Here is a 22,189-nt window from a genome sequence, read left to right as displayed (position 1 = left end):
ATCTGGATCTCTCAGGCAATCATTTTTCAGCGGCCGCAAACAAAAAAAGTTCAGTTCCTCCTTCGCAATCGCTAGTGTATATGGACTTGTCACAGTGCGGTATAAATGGTTTTTTCCCGGAGCTTCTGAAAACACAGCAGCGGTTGCGTACTCTAGACATTTCCAACAACAAAATCAAAGGTCTAGTGCCTGGCTGGTTATGGATGCTACCAAACTTGGAGAACCTGGAGCTTTCAAACAACACTTTCACCGGTTTCGAAAGACCACCATCGAAACATGGATTATTATTATCCCATGTAAGGAACTTTCTTGGCTCCAACAACAACTTCACGGGGGAGATTCCTTCTTTCATATGTGCGTTGCGTTCTCTAAGTATTCTCGATCTATCTAGAAACAACTTCAACGGTTCGATTCCTCTTTGTTTTGGAAACCTTAAGAGCAGTCTCTCGGTTCTAAACCTTCGTCATAATCGTCTGCATGGAGGTCTTCCAGAGAATATACTTGGGAATCTAAGGTCGCTTGACGTCGGTCATAACCACCTGACGGGGAAGCTTCCAAGATCTTTGTCATCTCCTCTCGAGATCCTGAACGTGGAAAGCAACGGAATCAACGACACGTTTCCTTTCTGGTTAAGTTGTTTAACAAATCTCCAAGTTCTCGTCCTTCGATCCAATGCATTCCATGGACCAATACATCAAGCCTCGTTCCCTAAGTTGAGGATTATCGACATCTCGCGTAATCACTTCAGTGGATATTTGCCAACGGGCTACTTCGTGAAGTGGAGTGCCATGTCATCACTTGGGACAAACAGAGAAGATCGGTCCAAAGTAAATTACATGGACGTGAAATACATGGGAGATGAAGTAGATTATGGATATTACCATGATTCAGTCGTTTTGATGAATAGAGGTTTAGAGATGGAGCTAGTAACCATCCTAAAAATCTACACAACGCTCGACTTTTCGGGAAACGAACTCGAAGGAGAGATTCCAAAGTCCATCGGTCTGCTGAAAGAGATTCGTGTGCTCAACTTGTCAAACAATGGTTTCACTGGCCGCATCCCTTCATCTTTGGGAAACTTGACGGCTCTCGAGTCGTTGGATGTTTCCCGAAACAAGCTTTCGGGAGAGATTCCACAAGAGCTAGGGAGTCTTTCGTACCTTGCCTACATGAACTTCTCGCATAACCAGCTCGTGGGTCCTGTACCAGGAGGCACTCAGTTTGGTACGCAGAATTGTACTTCCTTTGAGGATAACAAGGGGCTTTTTGGGCCTTCTCTTGACGAAGCTTGCAGAGATGTTCACGCGCCAGCATCGCATAAAGAAGACTATGAAACGACGGAGACAGAGGGAGAAGAGGAAGAGGTGGTGAGTTGGATAGCAGCTGCAATAGGATCCGTACCTGGTATTGTCTTGGGTTTGACGATTGGGTACGTTCTCACTTCACACAGACCAGAGTGGTTCGTAAACCCTTTTGGCCGGAAAAGTCGTCGAAGCAGAAGCACCACAACGTAACGGTGTAGAAACTAGAGAGGTAATGTTTTTGACTTTTTTAACCAAAGTAAAACTAAAGTATTTTATCTTTCACAACTTTTATTTGCTTGTATAGGCTTTTAAGGTCAACATGAAGACCCCTTGACCCAAGAGATTCAACCACTCTCTGTCAAAATATTTCAGTTATCGTTTCTGTTTAGCTTGGTGTGTTTTATCTTTTGCTCTGTTTTTTTTTTAGTTTTAGTCAACTTCTTTGTCTCTCTGTAATCGAAATACTCTGTTCTGTACCTAAAAGTTTATCTGCTCTTTTTAGATGGAGATGAATCAAGAAAAGAGAAGTAACAATATTACAATAGAAAATGGTTAATTATAAGACCACATAATAGCAAAAATGAAATGTTCTTAGTCTCTCAATTGGTGTTCGTAAAATCCACTGCTTTTTTTTCCTGGAATCATAGGACCGACATAATGGGGCTATGAAGATGTTTAACTATGAAGGTGGAATCTTAGTACCACCATTTTATTTGTCTTCAATGTAAAACAATCAAATAACCCAACAACACACACTTAATGTTTGAGATGAGAAACTCAAAATGCTCTTCAAAGTTTACTGGTCGGCAGACCAACAGGCTTGGCCCTAGACCTCTTCTCGACAACACGTGATAGTTCCTTCACAGCTTCTTTTGCCAAATGGCGAGGCTTGCTAAGAAACAATCCTCCATCAACCACCATTGTTAGTCCATTCACATATTTCCCTGTTAAACCAAAAATTCACGCATATGTTACAATACTCTGACCATCTCTCCATGTGGTTTTTACATTACGAAAGAGTGATTTTAAACTCAGCATACCAGTATCACAGCTGAGGTAGATTGCAGCCATGGCGATATCCCACTTCTCTCCAAGTTTATACAGAGGCATGTACTCTCGGGTTTTGTTTTCGATCTCGTCAGGTACAAGCTTACTCATTCCAGGCGTGCCTCCTATCGGTCCTGGTGCAATCCCGTTGACTCTAATCTCGTAGTCAGTTCCCCACTCCAATGCCAAGTTCCTTGTCGTAGCATCAACTGCTGCCTGATTCAAGAAACCCTAAGATCCCATTTTTGCTAACAATACCATACTATAGTTCTTGATTTTCTAAGAAAAGAAACACTAATTAATCACCTTGGCTGCAGAAACATGTATCTGGTACCAAGAAGCCGTATAATGCAGAGTAGCACTTATGTTGAGTATGGAACCACCGCTGCTTGATGAGTCTCTACCAGGCCCTCCTTTCTTAAGGTACTTAAGTGCTTCGTGGCACATGTTGAATGTTCCAACCGCATCAATATCTAAAACTGCACAAGACCAAAACCAAAATGTTCTCAAATTGAACAAAGTAAATAAAAACGTTATATTATTTATTACTTCTTTATTGTTTTTTTTATTTCGTAATTTTCACAGGTCATAAATAAATGAAAAAGTGGATATCCACCTGTTCGGAAACCATTGGTAGACAAATCCTCAGCGGCCGAGAGAAAATTTCCGGCGGCGGCGTTAACGAGAATATCAATCCTACCGAAACGCTGAAAAGTAGATTCCACGACTCTCTTCGCATCCTCTGGTTTACGAACATCACCTTCAAATCCAATAGCCTTGGAGATGCAAAGAGAGAGATATGATTCAACAAAACGAAATGAGTAGATGAAGAAGAAGAAGAAGAAGGATTACCGAGATCCCGAGAGATCGGAGATCAGAGACGGCGGAGTCGAGGACTTGCTTGCGGCGTCCCATGATGGCGATGGAAGCACCGTGTTTGCCGAACTGAGAGGAGATCTCGAAACCGATGCCGGATCCGCCTCCGGTGATGAGAGCTACCTTGCCTTTGAGCACATCAGGCTTGAACGGAGATTCCATGATCAACCACTCACTCTCCACGCGCAGATTCGCGAAAGCTAGTAATAAGACAAAACAAGATAAGCTAAGCCACTAAGAGCATGTTTAATGGTGTAGCTTAGCAAGGTAGCTTAGCTTAATGAGGATTAAAAATAAATCAAAAATAGGGAAAACACGAAGGCGCGCCCCTTAATTAAGAGCACGAAGGCACGCCCCTTGACTGCCACGCGTCAAAGGATGATTGGAGAGAGGAGTGGTGGTCTCTCGGTGTCTCCGCGGTTCGTCGTTCTCTCTTCTTTTCCTTCTTTTTCTCTTCTCTCTCTTCTCTCTCTTCTCTCGTAGGCGACGAAAATGGCGATTTCTTTTCTCCTCCGTGTTTCTCCTCAACGGAACTCCCTCTGGATGGCTCGTGTTGACGAAGTTATAGACGGTGTCTCCTCTATCGGTTGGTGTCCCTCGTGGTGGCTCTCGGATAAGAAGGAAAACGGCGACTGTCTTAAAGGTAAAGATGAGATATTATGTTTCAATGTTTCAATATCCAATTATGCATGTCTTAGATTCTTTTTAATTTATCGTCAATCGTAAGAAGTGGTCTCTGATTTTTTTTAATTATATTTGTCTTTGTGTTTTCAAGCGGATTGATCAAGTGGCATCATCCAGGATAAACCTTTTTCTCTGTCAGACAAAACCCCCACGATTGTTGATAGAGGTAAAACCTATGTCTCTGAACTTTTGAATTTGGTTTCTCATAAATGTTCATTTGTTGTTGTTTACTCATTATTGAAATGAATTGAATTGTAGTTATGTGTTAGGTTAGGTAATAAATAGCTTTTGGAGTGGTTAGGGTGAGATAGTGGTTGTCTTAAATAGATTTTATGGTTAGATAGATCAATGCGTTTAGGTGTGTGGTTATGTGTCAAGTCCGTTATGGTTGGCATTGTGATCAATGCGTTTTTGGTGCTTTTCAATCTATTAAAATCTTGTTGAGTTTCGTTTCTTGTATCACGTTCTTCTTCTTCTTCTCAGTTTCATCTTTGTTATTTTCTATTTGTCTTTCTTAATATGGATCCATTTGCTGGAACCTCCAAGTTTGTTTCGTTTGGTAACTATGAAGATAGCGTCTCACTTTCCTCATCGCAACTTCCATTTGTAGGTACTCAAGGAGCGGAAGCATCAAGCGGGTTTGATGGAGACACGCCTGCAGAGCCAAAAGGAAGACAGAGATGGACAGCATCTGATGATGTTGTGCTCATCAGCGCGTGGCTAAACACGAGCAAAGATCCCGTGGTTAACAACGAGCAAAGAGCAGGTGCATTTTGGAGAAGAGTTGCTGACTACTTTGCTGCAAGTCAGGAGGCTGCTGCAACTCAGAGAGAGCCAAAGAATTGCAAGCATCGATGGCACAGAATCAATGACGAAGTCTCCAAGTTCTGTGGTGCGTATGAAGCGGCTACTAGGGAGAAAACAAGTGGCCAAAACGAGAATGATGTACTCAAGAATGCTCACCGAATATTCCTCATCAATCGGAAGAAGAAATTCACACTGGAACACGCATGGAAGGAGCTCCGCTACGACCAGAAGTGGTGCGACCTTGGTACTGCTAAAACCGATGGGAGGTCGAAGAAGAGGAAGTGTGACGAAGTTGTAGATGAGTCTCCCTCGGAAGCAACTACAAACAAGCGTCCTCCTGGCATTAAGGCCGCAAAGGCGAGTGCTAAGAAGAAGGCTGGACAGGCGCAATCCCTGGGCGAGTTTGAGAGCATGTGGTCAATCAAGAATGAGGATTTGAAACGGAAAGAAGGTTTGTGTAAGATGAATCTACTTGAGAAGCTTATGGGTAAGACGGAACCTCTAACGGAGAGTGAGGAAGGCCTGAAACAGAAGCTCATCGATGACTTGATGTCTAGTTAGGTAAGTTATTTTTTTATTTTCTTGTAGTTCAGTTTCATGTTCTTGTTCTGTTTCAGAAGCTTGTTTTTTTCTTGTTGCAGGTGAAGAGAGTGGTGACAGTGAGTGTCACAAGAGTGGAGACAGTGTTGTTGTCTTGTGTCACGAGACAACATTATGTGTCTGTTGACATTTGTTTTCTTCTATCACGAGAGTTTGTGTCTGTTGTAGTGTAGTGTCTAGTGTCTCGTGAGTGTTGTAGTGTAGTGTTGTAGTGTCTTGTGAGTGTTGTAGTGTCTGGTCCCGAGTGTTGTATGAGCTTTCAATGTTATAAATTCAGTTATTGTTATCATTTCTCTCTATTCTCATTCACATCAAACTCCAATATTATCATCTTCTTTGTAACTCCAATATTATCATTTTCTTTGTAACTCCAATCTTGTTTTCATTTCTCTCTATTCTCTACGGTCTTCTTCTTCTTTTTAATTCTCATCAAACTCCATTCTCATCAAACAAGTCTTCATCAAACGTGGTAAGATTCTATATAATAAACCATTTTCATCAAACTTTAAAGCAAACCAAACTTGTGATTAATTTAAGATAATTTAATTTGTCTATTTTGTTTGAAGATTCTCAAACATCACATGGCGTCTTCTTCTCATAACAATATCGATGAGAAGTTTGATGAAGCTTTCGATAATTATTTTGATCAATATTTTGAGCAAGCATACGAAAATCTGGTGGATGCTTACGGTGATCAACAAGACAAGGAGAAAACAAGAAAAAAAAGAGTTTTTATCGAAAGACACCGTGAAGAAGGCCACCGCCAGTTATGGGATGATTATTTCAGTGAGACTCCAACATATGAAGAAAATCAATTCCGACGACGATTTAGAATGAACAGACCATTGTTCATGCATATTGTTGATCGGCTCTCCAATGAAGTTGAATTCTTTCGTCAGAAGAAAGACGTAACCGGAAGGTATGGTCTCTCTGCACTTCAAAAGTGTACAGCAGCTATTCGTGTGTTGGCATATGGTTCTGCGCTTGATGCAGTCGATGAATACATCCGGCTCGCCGCATCCACGGCTCGGCTATGTGTGGAGAATTTTGTGGAAGGAATAATTCAATTGTTCGGCGATGAGTATCTAAGAAGACCAACACAGGCTGATCTTCAACGTCTACTTTATATTGGAGAGCACCGTGGATTTCCCGGGATGATAGGAAGCATCGACTGTATGCATTGGGAGTGGAAGAATTGTCCCGGTGCTTGGAAAGGGCAATATTCTCGAGGTTCGGATAAACCAACTATCGTTTTAGAGGCGGTTGCTTCATATGATCTCTGGATATGGCATGCGTTTTTTGGATCTCCAGGTACCTTTAATGATATCAATATTCTTGATCGCTCACCTGTTTTTGATGACATAATATATGGCCGAGCTCCGCAAGTGAATTTCTCGGTCAACGGAAATCCTTATTCAATGGCTTACTATCTCACTGATGGTATTTATCCGAAGTGGGCAACTTTTATCCAATCTATTTCACTGCCACAAGGTCCGAAAGCGGCTTTATTTGCTCACTTTCAAGAAGCTACGAGAAAAGATGTAGAGCGTGCTTTCGGAGTCTTGCAAGCTCGATTTGCCATTGTTAAAAATCCAGCACGTTGTTGGGATAAAGACAAGATCGGGAAGATTATGAGAGCATGTATCATACTCCATAATATGATAGTAGAAAACGAACGAGATGACCACCCTCAAATTGATGTTTCCGCTGTTACCAATTTCTTTCAAGGAGAAGGCAGCGGAAGTTCACATGTCGATCTCACCTTTTCTACAAATAATCCTTCAAGTATCCCCGATGAGATGGGTGTTCGAAGAAATATTCTTGATAAACAACTGCATCAACAACTCAAACGTGATTTGGTTGAAAATATATGGCGTAAATTTGGCCATCATCAAGACAACAACTAAGTTTCGATCCCTCTCTCAAATTATCGTTATTGTCGTTTATTTACTAATCTTTGTTTTTATGTTTTTATTTAAAAGTCTATGTTTCAAATATTATGCTTAACTTTGTTTTTTTTTTAAATAAAATTATGTTTAATATATTTTAATTTTTAAGAGCCCCTAATTAAAAGACTACCAATAAACCAATAATTTTAAACATCTCCTAGCAAAGTAACTTAACTACACTTTAATAATAAAAATATCACTAAGCTACCCTAAGTGGGTTCCCTCAATAAACATGCTCTAATGTGGATGTCTCTAGCTACCTGCCAGCTGCTATATTTAGTTTAATATCTCCACGTTTTAAGTAAATTATTAAAAAAATTGATCAAAAAAAATTCTGTAAAAGGACGATTTACAGTAAGTGTATCTATCATTCCGGTAATAACTTTTTTTTTATAACACACGATATAGTACTCTGTGAGTGTGATTGGTTAAGTAGTGGAGTAAAATGGTGAACAAAAATAAAGTGGAAATGGGAGGAATGAAAAGTAATAAAGTTGGAGTAAATCTTTTCATCTCATAAAAATTGGAGGAATACTTTACTCTAGGTTCATTACATTTTTCACCTTTTTGGAGTAAATGAGGTGAAATTGTTTTCCACTTGGTTGAGACAAATCAGAGTAAATAGGCTGAAATTTTTTTTCACCTACTTTATTTTACTCTAGTGATACCATACAGTCACACCCTGTGTATCTTAAAGTTACTATACAAAATTTTGGAATTATATTTAATTAATTAAATTTGTAAGTATTAACACATTCACATATGGTAAACAATCATAAATATTTACAGATTAGTAAAATATAATTTTAAGAAAATTGGTTATGAGACCCAATCTTTCATATTCAGGTAAAAATCTCAAATGATCTTAAATATTCTTTATTCTTAATGAGACAAAAGATTTCTTAATTTACTAACGTTAATAAAAATTCAAACTTCTATATAACATCAACTGTTGAGACACATTTTAATATAATTGATTACAAATGAATATATTTTGGTAAATAGTTATATTGGGTTCTACTAACTTTTAAAAAAAAAATCAAACTTCTATACTATTGGCGTACAATTTATTATAATTGTGCGTATGCTTCCTGACTCGGTTACATTCTTTTTTTGCTAAATGACTCGGTTACATTCGAGCTTCCCAGATACACTATGGTTTGATTATGTTCTTAATGTATTCTAAATCTATCTTATTAAAACAGAAACATTACAACTTCTTCTAGGTAGATTTTAAAGTTGGACCTTATGTAATTAATGCTATATTAATCTATTTATTATTAGACATGTTTTTTTATAAATAACTAATATCAACCATTACCATAGTTTTTCACTTCTTACCTTATTATTATATCCACTACGCATGTTTCCTTATATTGCATATATATACATCCACTAGCATATTATACTATAAGATAAATTATTAATAATACATCTACTAACATATAATACTATACGACAGATTACTAATAATACAATATATTATATGTATTCATTAACTTGCATCTATCAATATTAACAATACTATGAAGATAACTAACTCTATACTTTGAACCTATAAACCATGATATACTAATTTATAACAAAAATGATATTACTGTTACAAATTAATTTTTATAAAAATTATTTATATCAGCAATTTGTTATATAAAATAAATTTAATCAAGACCCAAATTTTTTTTTTTCATGTTAAAAAAAAACCTATTAATATATACCATTAAGTTAGCCAAAAATCTTCCGTATAAATAGTAAATCTCCCCAACCCAAAAAATGAATTAAAAATATAACAAAAGATATTATGTTTGAAATTTAGCTCGCTGGATATAAATCTATTCATTTTAGGTATGAGTTCTTCGAGTTCTCAACATTTGGATCTAAGTAGGTATTTAATTTTTTTTTGTCTGGGTCAATTTTTTTTGGTTCCGAATCATTCTAATTTTTTATATTATAAATCTTAAATAATATACAACATATATATAAAATATGTGAATCAAAAGATAAACCCGCGTAAGCGCGCGGGTCATGATCTAGTTCATCTTACAAGAAAACAAAGACAAGGTCGATGCAATACAAATAAACATTGTGGATCAACTCCTCGTGTTCTACAAAGTTTGATTATCAAAATAGTTGAGCCACTCATTGTAAACATCTAACCCTGGTTCAACCATTTGGCTACACAACTCATCATGGGATTGCCTATGGATTTCTAGAGAGTCCGGTTTAGATATAGGGAGAGGAGGGATTTGGCGATCTTCAAAAAGATATTCAAGTGATTGTGGTGCATTCACTTCAAATCCATATGGAATATGCTCCACCAATATCTCCTCCAACTCCTCTTCCTGGCTATGCTTTTCGCTATTAATAACGTCATTAGAGACTGATGAGGAAGAAGAGGAAGAGGCCTGGTTAGTAACATCTGATGCTGATGAGTTACTCTTCACCCATCGTTTCTTGAGATGAGTGTTCCACACATTCTTGATCTCGTTGTCTGTTCTTCCTGGCAAGTGTGATGCTATCTTTGACCACCTGATTAATCAATGCATGCACTAGTTATACTTCTTGTTTGCTTTTGTATAATTTTTAGATGGGGGATGTTGAAACTAGGGAGACATGGCTTTACTTGTTTCCAAGAACTTGGTGAAGGTGGATAATAGTTTCTACCTCCTCTTTGGTGAAGTCGCCTCGTTTGAGACCTGGTCTCAGATAGTTTATCCATCTTAAACGGCAACTCTTTCCGCATCTCATCAATCCTATTTTGTTTAAGTTAAAACACACATTACTAATCATGAACACCAAAACTAAAAGCTTAACTTAAGAGTTCAGAAAATGAATTTATACAATCTATTAAAGATTTCATCAGATGGTGTACAGACGTTTGGTTGAACTTTAAGTTTCGTCATATCTATTTACCTATTTTTATTTGCATAAACTTTTTATTCAACCATCTATTTCGAACTTTTATCTCATCATCCGGAAGAATCTGTATGCATATTCAACTTTAAGGAAATAAAGGTAATATATATACGAACGTTACATATTGTGCAATTGTTGTCAAATCTCGTATTTTATTCTTCAAAAGAAAATTATGCTTCCTCTATGAAAAAGTCACGAAGATGAATAGAGTGAACATTCATTGAGATTAGAGAGGACCTTTAGAGCATCATCAACGCCAGAGCTTAAGTGGGTGCTTAGGTTTTTTTGTAATTAAAAAAAAAGAAAAATTACAATTATCGTAAGCTTCGGAGCTTAATTAAGCAACAGAAGCAAACGGTGCTTGGGGACACGTGTTACAATTAGACAGAGTCTGGGGTTCTTTCCTTTCTCTCTCTCCACAGATCAATTTGACGATTCATCACCTCACCCTCTGTTGATTTCCTTCACGCTTCATCACTCTACCTTGGTTCTCCTCCACGATCCAACGGATAAAGAGAAGAAGACGACGAAGAAGGTATCGGCCAGTGGGAGAGGATGAGCCTGAGAGGCGTTTAAGGGGAAGAAGAAAGTTCGGTCTCGGTTTCCTCCTTCTCATCTCCACGTTGATTTCTTCTGGGTTTTATGATTCTTGTTCAAGTCTTTGATCAGATTCTTTAATCGCATCAAAGACCCAAATTTTTATTTGTCTGCATGATCAGATTCTTTAATCGAAACACTAATCTTTTGGTTTGGTTCTATTTTTGATTGACTTAAGCGACTTGTTGTTATTGAAGGTGGTTTACGTGGATGAAAAGTGAATCCGGCGAATGGGCAGACACGAAGAGCAATCAGTAACATAAACAAGAACATCATCGGAGCTCCGGTTTATCCTTGTGCTATCAACAAGCGACCTTTGTCTGAGTAAGTTTATATACAAACCCCTTTTTTTTACAAAACTGTCTTCACTTATCCTAAAGGCCTAACTTTCTCTCTGTGGGAACACTTTGATTATATTGTTACTGATTGTTCTGTAAATTTGGTTGCTTTGGATCATGTTTGAGTGAATACTTGCTACTGTGATTGTATGGAAGATGGTAGTATGGAAGATACCTATGATGTCTCTGATACTTTAGCCTAGTGTAATAGAATTCTGGCTAGCCTAGTGTTGTGAGAGAGAATGCCATTGATAGGAACCTATGATGTCTCTGGTGCTTTCAAGTATTGATTGATGTTGTTAATGTTCTATTCTGTGATTTGTAGTCACGGACATTAAACGAGTGGATGAGGCTTCTTGGGGTGCTTATAATCAGTGTTTTTCTTAATGGACAAGAACTGAACTCGTTTTTATGCATGCTTTATCTCAAGATGCCAACGACTCCTGCGGGGATGAGACCATGTCATCAACTCAGTCTACGGAATATGCGCTAATGGGGATATTCAGCACACGTCTCAACACAGTTACAGATGAGTCATTTGGTGTGGTGGTTTCAGAAATACAAGGAATGGACTCGGTGATGCGAGTGTCAAGACTGAAAAAGAGGATAGTTTTGGTTGAGAAAGAGAGCGGGTTACAGAGGAGTGACTGTATATGGGTAGTAGCACTATGTTTCAGTGGACACTCCTTTGGATGGTGATACTTGTACTTGTCTCAGGACTATTCTGAGGAACTGTGCGAGTGTTCGTGCATTAGAGGTTGAAGATGAACAAGTTATTATCATGGCAAATATGCTCATCACCATCGTAGGCTCATCATCATCATATCTAAAAAAACAATGTTTTTTTTCTTTAAGCACCCTAAAATAAGCAATCTCCATTGGAGAACAACAATTTATAAGTTTTTTAGATTAAGTGCTTAACACATTTTTATTATTAAAAATTGATTAAGCACTCCATTTAGGAGGCTTGGGTTAATGGTGCTCTTAGAGGGGACAAAGCAATTAAGATTACCATAAACCGCAAGAAACTTACCAGCTAGTTTAGGAAGAGATCTCCAATTGTGATGACCATTTTTTAGAATAAAAGCTTCGAGTCTTCTACTTTCTTCATCACTCCATGGCCCTCTCTTCAGTTCTTGGCTATTGTCACAGCATGGTGCTCTTCTTTTCCCCATCACACGCACCGACTTTAATTTTTTGAGAATCTGATAGAGGTATCCATGTTTATATACACACATGTACGTGTCAACATGGCATATAAGGTTTTTTTCTTTTTGAGAAAAGATATCTAAGGGATGTGAGACCACAAGGGTCATGCCACTTATTCATGTACGAGTAAACCTACTTAAATTAATTAATGGAATCTGAGTATCTATTTTCCCTGTCTTTTTAATTGAATCGATCATATAACCTTTTCATTATTTTTGACATTAATCTCATGTCCTATCAAGATCAGCTTTTTTTCCTAAACTTTTTTTTTTCCAAAGAAACGACTTTATCAAACGATATAGAGAGATTTAATTAAAAGATGAAACACATAAGAGCTGGACGTATACGACGCCAAAAACTAAAGCCGGCAGTTGATCAATCTATTGAAGGCACGAGAAAACCGCTATGATTTATGACAAAACTTTCTTTCTTTTTTCAATTCTATTATTTTGTCACGATTTCAATTATATTTTAAAAGGCCTAAATCATACTAATTTATAAAATATGTACTATTGCTTACTCAAATTATTTTATCCTGGAAAGTTGGATTCTAGTATAAGTTTTCAGACTAGAATTTCTTGTTTACACCAAATTTATATCATAGTTTTGTCTGGCCGATTTATTACATTTCGAAATGAAACATATTATTAATTGTAAACTAGATTAGGACCCGCCCTAAAGGGCGGAAATTGATTTGTCAAATTTTAATTAATAATATATGGTATATATAATATGTGTATATAATATTATATATATTTTGTGTAACATTTATATATATATACATATTAGACATATATATAATATTTTATTAAATATATATAGAATTTAATAGTGTTATAATTTGTGTTGTACTTGTTATTAGTTTGTATTTAATCTTCTTTCATTTTTAGTATAATAATTTGCCTTGTCACACTTTTTACCTTTTAACTTATACACATAGTTATGCCTTTTTCAAAAAAAAAAACTTATACACATAGTCTCGTAAAATGTAATATATAAAAAACATATTTAAAAAATCTACTGACCATATGCCACCATTATTTGGTTGTTTGAACAAAAAAAAATCATGTTCTTGCAGAACTGTGTATGTTGTGATATGATGTAGGTGAAGAGTAAATATATGGAAGTAAAGTTAGTGATACGAACATGAGCCTATGTTGGTCTATGCCACAATTATTTGGTTTTTGGAAGATCAATGAGCATAAGCATACACGGTCTTTGTATACTTACGTTGTAAATGAGTCGGATATTTTTTTTCTTATGTCTGGAATGATATGGAACTCGTTGATTTAAAAGTGGTTCAGTTTTATATGATCTAATTATATTAAGAGATTAACCAAAAATATTATAAAAGTGTTACTGGTTAGGTTTAACTAATCTATGTTGGTTAATATTTGGTTTAATTTAAGTTGGTAGGTTGCATTGTATAGGAGACATGATATATTCTAGCAACAACTATGAAAGAGTCCAAAATTTAAATGATAACTTCAAATAGTAGATAATCCCTAAATTAATAGATTAGATATTGATAAAAGTACAGTAGAATTCTATAAATTAATATACGATAAATTAATAAATGTTATAAATAACTAAAAATTGATTTCAAAATTGGACCGATATAAAATACGATACTGTTCCATATAAAATAGTAAGATATTGATATTTAGAAAAATCTTAGGTAAATTAAATCCCACTAAAATTATAAATTAATTATTACCACACATATTAATTTTATATAAACATATACAATTTTAATATTTTCTTCAAAATGAATTTCATCTCTAATTGTAATTTTAATTTTATTGACTTATACGTGAAAGTGAATTTGTATTGTATAATATGTATTCATCATACATAAATTATATCAAAACTCTAACAAAAATAATTTAAATTAAAATCTGTAAACTCTAACCAATATCTAATATCATGAAATAATATTCTTTTTATTTTCTATGTTGAAATATATTTTAATTAAAAAATTTAAAAAAAATTCTTAAAATAATAAATTTCATAGTTTTAACATTATTAATTTATAGAATTTTTATATGATGAATATTGACTCTTGGTTTTCACCATTGACTGGAAATGGATCTGGAACTTGAATTCATGTTATTTATGCAAAGACGAATCCTGTAGTCCTGTAATTCTGTTTCTAGTTTCTTCTTCTTTTAAAAAGTATGCATTTTTAAGAAGCATTAAAATTGCAAGATTTTTTTCTAAAAGAAAGATGCGTATATGTATGGAGATTCTCTATATGTATATAAATATACGGTGTCACCCCACTATGCCTGTAAACTTTTTTTTTTTGTAACTTGGATATGCCTGTAAACTTAAGTGGTCAATTTATACAACATCTCTCTATCAACCTATAAATTATTTGACAACATAAAAAGATTCACTCGAATTGAAAAAGAAAATAAAAAGAAACCCAAAGAGAAATTTGGTTATTTATTTACTTAATTAGATAAAATAAGGATGTGTGGTGTTTGCTTCTGTTGTGTGTCTTCTATGTCCAAAACACACGATGACATTTTACATGTTCAAGTCTCCACGTGGCCTGCCCAACGATCATCTTCAAATTGTAAGATCAAATTATTATAACTTGATGATAATTTATGTTCATCTGGAAATAGGAAGTTGAAGTTTGGAGTTTTCAAGAATATATAAAAATCTTCACTTCTAGAGTGTCTGGGCCGCGAACTTAAAGGCTTTGTGAGCTTTGAAATTAGAATGGGTCCTTCAGTGGTCTTGCTAATAGAGATTCTTAAATGCAGGCCAGTGATGGAGAGCCCATCCATATTTAGTCCTGAAATTAAATATCATTCTTTGTTATGGATGAGATAACAATAACAAAAAGTTAATCTTCAACAATCGCTTCTAGCTAAGGGCATAAACATTGTGCAATTCTCAAAACGCTTGATCATTTGATTCAAACAAATGAAATTTGAGAGAAACGCCATACAATTATATATATGCACATGCCTACAATGTTTTTAGACGTAAATGTTTTTTTAAAAAAAATTATGTAACAAGTTTGGCGTTGCATTCATCATCAGAACTGATTTTGAGCACAATAAAATAAAACATTGGTTTTGAGTTCCTATTTTTAAAAATAATATATTTTTTTTGTAACTTAGGCTTTAAAAATAATATATAATATAAGTTCTTTTTAACTTATTTAAGTTTTTTTATTAAATTGGTTATGGTTCTTGGAATCTCAAGACCGATCATGTTTATAATTTTTTTTGTTTGATAATTGTGATCCTAAATATTTTCTAAGTACAAAAACTAATTTCATGAAATTCGTATATCTGGGTACGTGTTATTCCAATTAAAACGTGATTAGTGAATCAAAACGAATCGAACTTAGTTGGTGGAAACTCCAGCTGAAATTCATTTACCATTTGGTCAACTCGACTTGGTTAAAATTATATAATTTGTGTTTTTCATATGAAGGATTGAGGAGGCAAATTCTAGAAGAGACGAATGGGATTTTACGATCATGTCTATCATTATCGTTATGTGTATAGAAACATTTTCTAATAGAACAGTTTTTCTAACACATATATGGAATATTCGAGATCACGGTATTCTTTACCAAACGAATAATAATTGACAATGTTTAAACTACTATTTCGTTTCTTATATTATGTGTCGATGTCACGGATCAAACAGTTAGTATAATATCAAAGAAGTATGATAAGTATAATAAAAATGTGATCTCAAATGAATGAAAGATATTGAATAGAAGTTTAAAGAAATGAAGCAATCATAAGGTCAGCCGCTTCCTCCGAAGCAACATAATCCCATTCATACTTGAAATGAGCTGCCCAAACTTTCTATCACTATGCCCTTGCAATTTATGAAACCTTCTATTTAAAATGACAATCATATCCAAAAATCTTGTCACTGCCACTTCATTTCAATAGCATCTTAATTGTACATGTCCCCCTTGTCGTTTCCTTTTTTCCTAGTCATGAAGAAAATCTCGGTTTCACACTTACATAATTAATCATCGCAATAAATGTTACATTAGAGAAAATGTAAGCATACTACAAAACTTTCATTTTGTTGTTTCCATCATACCAACTATAATCAAACTTTCCAATGAAATTAGATATATGGATTCAGATCCTCATAAGTGTCTCTACCATTTGGACACTATAATTAATACACATATATACAAGTATCAAATCTAATATTACTATGTACGTTTATTTAAATGTGCATATACACCAACCCTTTTGAATTTTTGGTTATAATAGATAGTTGGATCAATCGAGTTTAGAGTATATTAATTATATAAAAACGTATTAGTTGACGATAAATGAACAAAACAAAAGAAACATACTATTAATGATCGACTGCGTATTGCTTTATATAATGTGCATGTGATGCTGCAGGTGATGCAACATGGGAAATCACATAAATGGACGAAATTTCAAACTCTATTATTACCCTTCCCCAGATTGGTCACGCAACTAATAATTAGTTTTAATTAAACTATGATCACTATGGATACATACTATCATTGAGAATCCGTAGATGTGGGGCAGATAAAACTCCCACATGTAGTTCACTCAGGTCCTATACACATGTGCTGGTGGTGTTTCTATATAGTATATGATTATTAACATAAAACCAAGGTTACCTGAAAGAAAGGTCATAATCTTGATGTGTGTAACAGATATGCGCTAATGATGCTTCAACTGCAAATAAAATGAGATGGACATATTTACATATATATAGACTATACGATAAGGTTATTTACGAGGAGCTCAGTTTGGTTTAGTATTCGAAGATGTTACCATGCATAGTTCGAGTTGATTAATAGTCTAATACGATGTAATCGTTGTTAATTACTATATGCACATTAAACTACAACAATATCCTGCTCTTTCACAACCTTTGATGTGATTCGTGGTTTTTACAGAGTTTTGTGACCTTGGCATATATCTTGGACTTGGCATCAAATTAAAGATTTTAAGTGTTTGGATTTTTTTTTTTTTGAAAGTGTTTGGATTTGACAAGGATAGAACTACATATGCAACCCACATGACTTAATAAATTTATCCGGAAATTAAACTGTTTATTCAATATATTTACTACGCATTTTGGCAGTATACCTACTTAAAAAATACGGGAAATATAATATTTTGTTTAACAAAAAAAGTAACAGAAAACTACAAAACCTAGAAAAGCGTTAGAAACGGGTAAGAAATATTCTAGTAACGGCCGCAGAATATCACCATTATCTTTTCTTCGACATTTTACGATTACGCCCTTCCGTTAATCTCGGTGAAACATCATGTCAAGAAGAGAAAGGAATCTTCCTTCAAATAAACCAAGAAATCACGCTTAAATTACATAACCGAACCAAAGCAAATTTCCATATAAACCTCCACAAGAGTCTCAAACCGGTTCTTTAACCGGCGAAAAACAGGAAATTTGCAACAAACAAATTTAAAAAAAAAAATTCAAAAAGAAAAGCCCTAAAAATATCGCTAATCTTTTCCCCTTCCCATTCGAACTTCAATCTTCTTCATCATCATCATCAGAAAAAATATACATAGCTATGTACATCATCAACACGGCGTCGTACTGCATCTGAGCCAGTAAAAAAAAACAACCAGATCCATCTCTCTATTAACTACCAAAGATTCCCCGCGTGTCAAATCGTCTCGTCGCCGATTAGATCTTGTAGGTCGCTCGGCACCGCTAACCCGAGCCGAAGCGACTCCATGATGCGCTCGAAGACCAGCACGTGGCAGGGGATCTGCAGGACTCCTTTCTGTTCGTAACCGTACTCTTGAGCCGATCGGTTCAGCAAACCGATGAAAACCGGGTGGTTAAGCAGCTCCGCGCTCACGACGAACCTCTCCATCTCGTCTCCCACGTAGACAGGTACGTGTCCCTCGGGAACGGAGGATGTGTGCTTCTTCGAGCGGCGAGGCGCCGGTGGACGGCGGCTACTAGGTCGCTGCGAATCGGAGCGGAGGAGGCTGTAGTGTGCGGAATCGGCGACGCGGGAGAGGCGGCGGATCAGATGCTTCATCTCTTGTTGTTGTTGTTGATTCGAGAGAGAGAGAGAGAGGAGTGAAGAGAGAGGTAGAGACTTGACGAAGGAATCAATGAGAAGATTTTGTTGGAAGGAGAGTGAGGAGGTTCTTCGTCTTTTATATTGAGGCGAGGGTAGTTTTGGAATTTGGCTTTAACATAAAGTAGGTACGGGAAGGAGTACTTGCCAGGTACTACTTGACTCGTAAATATATATGCCATATTTAAAACAAAATATTTTTTTGTCGACAAGAAAAGAAATAAATGCCTCGCTTAAAATTAATATTCATTTTAAAAAAATGGAAAGTTGAATCTTATTTCTTGATATTCTTGTTATATGTAGATAAACTGTTTGGATTTAGTTGACCAAAAAAAACTGTCTGGATTTCAGAAAATAAAATATACAGATTACAACTGAATTTTAAACATATACAAAAAAATCCTTTTTTGAACACCGATTTTTTTTAACAAAATGGGAAAAATATTTGATATAACTGTATAGGTGTATATTTACTAACGATTTATTACCTCTGGCTATGATTGTTTAGATTTTTTCTGATATTTCTTATCCTTTTTGGATTACAATAACATTCTTGCCCTATATTATAGCGATAACTGGATATATCTAAATAATACAGAATAAAAATAAAGTTAGATTATTATGTATTATAATTAAGAGCATTAGGATACCAATGAGCTTAGCCTGATTTTTTAAAGCTTAGCCTTGTTATTTTATCAATTATTAGGATATTACATATCTTTTCTTAGTATAATCTGTATCTTGAGTCATATGACAAGACGAGGTTCATGATCAACCAAAATATATATTCCCGATGTTGTAAAATCAACAAAATTATCTTTTATCAAAAATCATTAACAAATAACTGGTTAAATAGATTTTAGAAAGAAAATACAATAAGATACATTGTAAAAAAAAATACAATAAGATTATTACTGGTAACCGGCAAGTGATTGATGAAACAAGTGGTCAAAATATTCACTAAACTTCAAAGTTCAAACTAAGCAAGAACTATATCTTCAGGTCAATATATATTGCTTTAGATACACATAATAAATCTTGCTTTAGATGATATTTATATTTATTTCCAATTTCCATGGATTTTGATCGTCGATTATGTAGCTACCAAGTTTCTTCGCTTATCCTATTCAGAATATACATGATAAAGGGCAGGGGGTAGACATCGCCTTGTTTTTCTATATATCAAGTTATAAACATCATCGCCTTGTTATGCCACCGGCATGCATGATTTCAGTGGAAACTATAACTTAGATCGAATCTGTGACGCCAAAAGAAAAAAATAATCAATGGTGAATAACAGATGGTGAATAACAGATTATTTTGAAGGGAAAAAAATATTATAAAACAAATTGTGACCATCTAACAAAGCTAAATGCTTCTAGATTTTGGACTAAGTAAGGAAGTATGAACCATTTGTGTAAAATATGAATTTCCGAAAGTCAAATAGGTCCATATACTCACCCCCAACGACTTATAAGACTTCATTGGTTCGTTTTTTTCAAACCCTCACGTAACCATCATTGAGAACTAAAAGAAAAATTAGTTACTTGTAAGTGTCGACTATGTAATACTATATTTTTCTTCAAAATCTAATTAATTAATTGCCCAAGTAGAATAAATTATTAGATCGCAACTTATAAAAAACCAACGAATTGCGCTTTCATGGTGTAAACATAAATCTATATCACTTTCATAATGTAAACACAAGCCATTCAAGAAAATAATTGTAAGTTTCAGAAAAAAACAGAACATTCTTGTGATAACCTATGCAGACACTACGTACAATATAGTAACGTCTAGACTGAACCAAGCTATAGAGAAGTGATCAGTCATGTTTGGCAGTAGACGACACGAGTTAATGTTGATAATAGATAACATGTAACCCTCTAAAAGAAACATCCCACTAAGTAATTTTTGTAACTTCTAATTATATATGACAAATTAATTATAAGTTCATGATGACTAACTGGTATCTTCTAAAACTTGATTATCTGCACTGCTGTTTTGATATGTAATCTATTATTTCGAAAAATAGATTAGAGCGTCATAATAATGCCATGCATGGATATCATGAAGGACCATCACCATGTGTGTGTGTATGTTAGATCAGTGAGGGAGAAAAGTAAAGCAGAGCTGTATAGGGTCATTCTGTAATCAGTCATGTTTCGATTAGCCCAAGAGTGGATCTCAGCGCAAGAGTGGATCTCAGCGCAAGGAGCAAATGTCAAACCTGGGAGCAATCAATTGAAGGGCATGGAAGCCAAAACTCCCCCGGTGGAGATCGAAGGGGAAGTCCTCTGTCGATCCGGCGTGGAACAAACAAACAAAACAAGCAGGCTTTGGATGGATCTTCACAGGACACGGTCTCACATCAGCTCTGGAAGGATCAAGCGCCCAGGGCTTCGTGGATTCAGCGCTAGTAGCAGAGGCAATGGCGATTCGACTCGCCCTCATCAAGGCAGCGACCCTAGAGATACGATCTCTCAGGATGTCCTCCGACAATAGAACGCTCATTAGAGCAATCAATGGTGACATGCAGGTGAAGGAGATCATTGGAATCGTTTAGGACATCCAAGCCATCTCCTCTGTTTTCGTCAAAATCGTTTTTTCTCATCTTTCTCGTGAGTTCAATATCGAAGCAGATTCATCTGCTAAACTCTCCCTAAGACATTTCTCTGTAATGAACCCCTAGTGGGTTGACTTGGGCCTGAGGCTTTTCTGCATTATTAATTTAAGTATTGGGTGCACAAAAAAAAGGGTCATTCTGTAAATAATAGAACTTTAAAGGCAAGGATGTGATGTCACCTAACTTTCACTGGTTATCAAAAGTGTGTGTCCCCTTACTCAACTTGGGGGTTGCAACTTTAAACCCCTTTAGTCTCCTAACTTTGTTGCAATTTATATATATTAACTATGCCACATATGATACGGATTAATCAAACTGAAGTAGTCTCCTACTATATATAGTTATAAATTTAATTATATACCGACATGCATCTTTGGTATGCTTCGTCTAATTTAGAAATTTCGAATTCCCAAGTTTTGAGTTTTATCACAACTAGAATTTAGATTTGATGATTATCTTAGATTGTAACTAAAATGAAAAACAGAAGCAATTAAGTAGGGTGGAGACTGGGTCTACGAAATTATTATTAACAAGCTCTCGAGTAGTTGATTCCTCTACAATTCTTTTCTTCAATTTCCGTGGAACTCCTATATTTCGTAATATGTTTTCAACTCCTTGGAGATTTGGAAATTCTCAAAACACACGCATGCCATTTTCAATATGATTACTGACTATAGTTTAGATTTAGAGGACTTTTCCCTAATCAGATAATATAATTAAACTGATATATATCCAGTCGAAAAGACAGCTTGAATCATGCAGTACTTAGTACATTATCCATTGTATTTATCTTTACCCAATAGAAAACTCAAAGCTGGGCATTGTATATCAGTATATATAAACTGACTGTTTCTGATGGTAGTTGCTCGTTGATATTTTTGTCAACAACTAAGCAGTATTATTTTATGAAAATGGATAAAATAATCAAACATAAACAGATAGACATCAAACGTATTTAAGATATACAAAGAAACAAGCATCTGATGTTTACATATGTATATTTGATACTAAAAAAAAAGAGAGAAAGAAAAAGGATGTAATCAAGAAATAGTTAGACAGATAAGCAAACTTATTAGTTTATGCAAAGACACAGACGAGAGAATATTCCTCCAACTGCAAAGGTTATAACGACTAAGTAGGCA

The 22,189-nt window shown here is 35.2% G+C and overlaps 6 protein-coding genes and 1 long non-coding RNA gene across 10 annotated transcripts; 4 read left to right on the top strand and 3 right to left on the bottom strand.

Moving 5' to 3' along the window:
• Nucleotides 1-5: 5 nt before the first annotated feature.
• Nucleotides 6-1,831, top strand: LOC130495011 (receptor-like protein 35; the record flags this gene model as incomplete). The annotated part of the gene is made up of 2 exons (XM_056985899.1): nt 6-1,533; nt 1,609-1,831. A coding segment is annotated over one exon (1,509 nt), but the record flags the coding sequence as incomplete, so codon positions are not given.
• Nucleotides 1,832-1,984: 153 nt separating this feature from the next.
• LOC130495182 (peroxisomal 2,4-dienoyl-CoA reductase [(3E)-enoyl-CoA-producing]-like) lies at nt 1,985-3,417 on the bottom strand. Its single transcript, XM_056986461.1, has 5 exons — nt 3,204-3,417; nt 2,968-3,127; nt 2,658-2,830; nt 2,345-2,567; nt 1,985-2,248 (listed from the first exon to the last, which is right to left on the bottom strand). Exons 1-5 carry the CDS (start codon nt 3,387-3,389, stop codon nt 2,094-2,096), a joined length of 897 nt encoding a protein of 298 aa, XP_056842441.1. The 5' UTR covers nt 3,390-3,417; the 3' UTR covers nt 1,985-2,093.
• Nucleotides 3,418-3,729: 312 nt separating this feature from the next.
• On the top strand, nt 3,730-5,633 carry LOC108837625 (glutathione S-transferase T3). Of its 2 annotated transcripts, XR_001947376.2 has the most exons (4): nt 3,730-3,870; nt 4,003-4,077; nt 4,522-5,279; nt 5,360-5,632. XR_001947376.2 is itself a non-coding variant. In XM_018610653.2 (2 exons), the coding sequence occupies exon 1, from the start codon at nt 4,431-4,433 to the stop codon at nt 5,277-5,279; it is 849 nt and encodes a 282-aa protein (XP_018466155.1). In that variant the 5' UTR covers nt 4,174-4,430; the 3' UTR covers nt 5,360-5,633. The 2 variants fall into 2 exon arrangements, 1 of the variants encoding a protein (XP_018466155.1); XM_018610653.2 differs by lacking the exons at nt 3,730-3,870; nt 4,003-4,077 and having other exon boundaries at nt 4,174-5,279; nt 5,360-5,633.
• A 266-nt stretch (nt 5,634-5,899) lies between these two features.
• Nucleotides 5,900-7,225, top strand: LOC108837624 (uncharacterized). Its single transcript, XM_018610652.2, has one exon. It carries the CDS (start codon nt 5,900-5,902, stop codon nt 7,223-7,225), a length of 1,326 nt encoding a protein of 441 aa, XP_018466154.2.
• A 2,061-nt stretch (nt 7,226-9,286) lies between these two features.
• On the bottom strand, nt 9,287-12,353 carry LOC130512708 (transcription factor MYB10-like). The gene is made up of 3 exons (XM_057010953.1): nt 12,149-12,353; nt 9,888-10,017; nt 9,287-9,793 (listed from the first exon to the last, which is right to left on the bottom strand). Exons 1-3 carry the CDS (start codon nt 12,351-12,353, stop codon nt 9,370-9,372), a joined length of 759 nt encoding a protein of 252 aa, XP_056866933.1. The 3' UTR covers nt 9,287-9,369.
• Nucleotides 10,426-12,091, top strand: LOC108809910 (uncharacterized). Of its 3 annotated transcripts, none has more exons than XR_008946292.1 (3): nt 10,478-10,769; nt 10,975-11,101; nt 11,441-12,091. It is a non-coding gene; the product is annotated as an uncharacterized LOC108809910 (long non-coding RNA). The 3 variants fall into 3 exon arrangements; XR_001942929.2 differs by having other exon boundaries at nt 10,480-10,774; XR_001942928.2 differs by having other exon boundaries at nt 10,426-11,101.
• A 5,287-nt stretch (nt 12,354-17,640) lies between the features above and the next one.
• Nucleotides 17,641-18,558, bottom strand: LOC108859345 (auxin-responsive protein SAUR72). The gene has a single exon (XM_018633239.2). It carries the CDS (start codon nt 18,377-18,379, stop codon nt 17,996-17,998), a length of 384 nt encoding a protein of 127 aa, XP_018488741.1. The 5' UTR covers nt 18,380-18,558; the 3' UTR covers nt 17,641-17,995.
• Between the last annotated feature and the right edge of the window lie 3,631 nt (nt 18,559-22,189).

Source organism: Raphanus sativus, chromosome 5 (genome assembly GCF_000801105.2).
Source record: "Raphanus sativus cultivar WK10039 chromosome 5, ASM80110v3, whole genome shotgun sequence".
In the NCBI taxonomy this organism is placed as follows: domain Eukaryota; kingdom Viridiplantae; phylum Streptophyta; class Magnoliopsida; order Brassicales; family Brassicaceae; genus Raphanus; species Raphanus sativus.
Note: the sequence above shows the minus strand (reverse complement) of the source record. Positions and strands in the feature narration are given on the sequence as shown.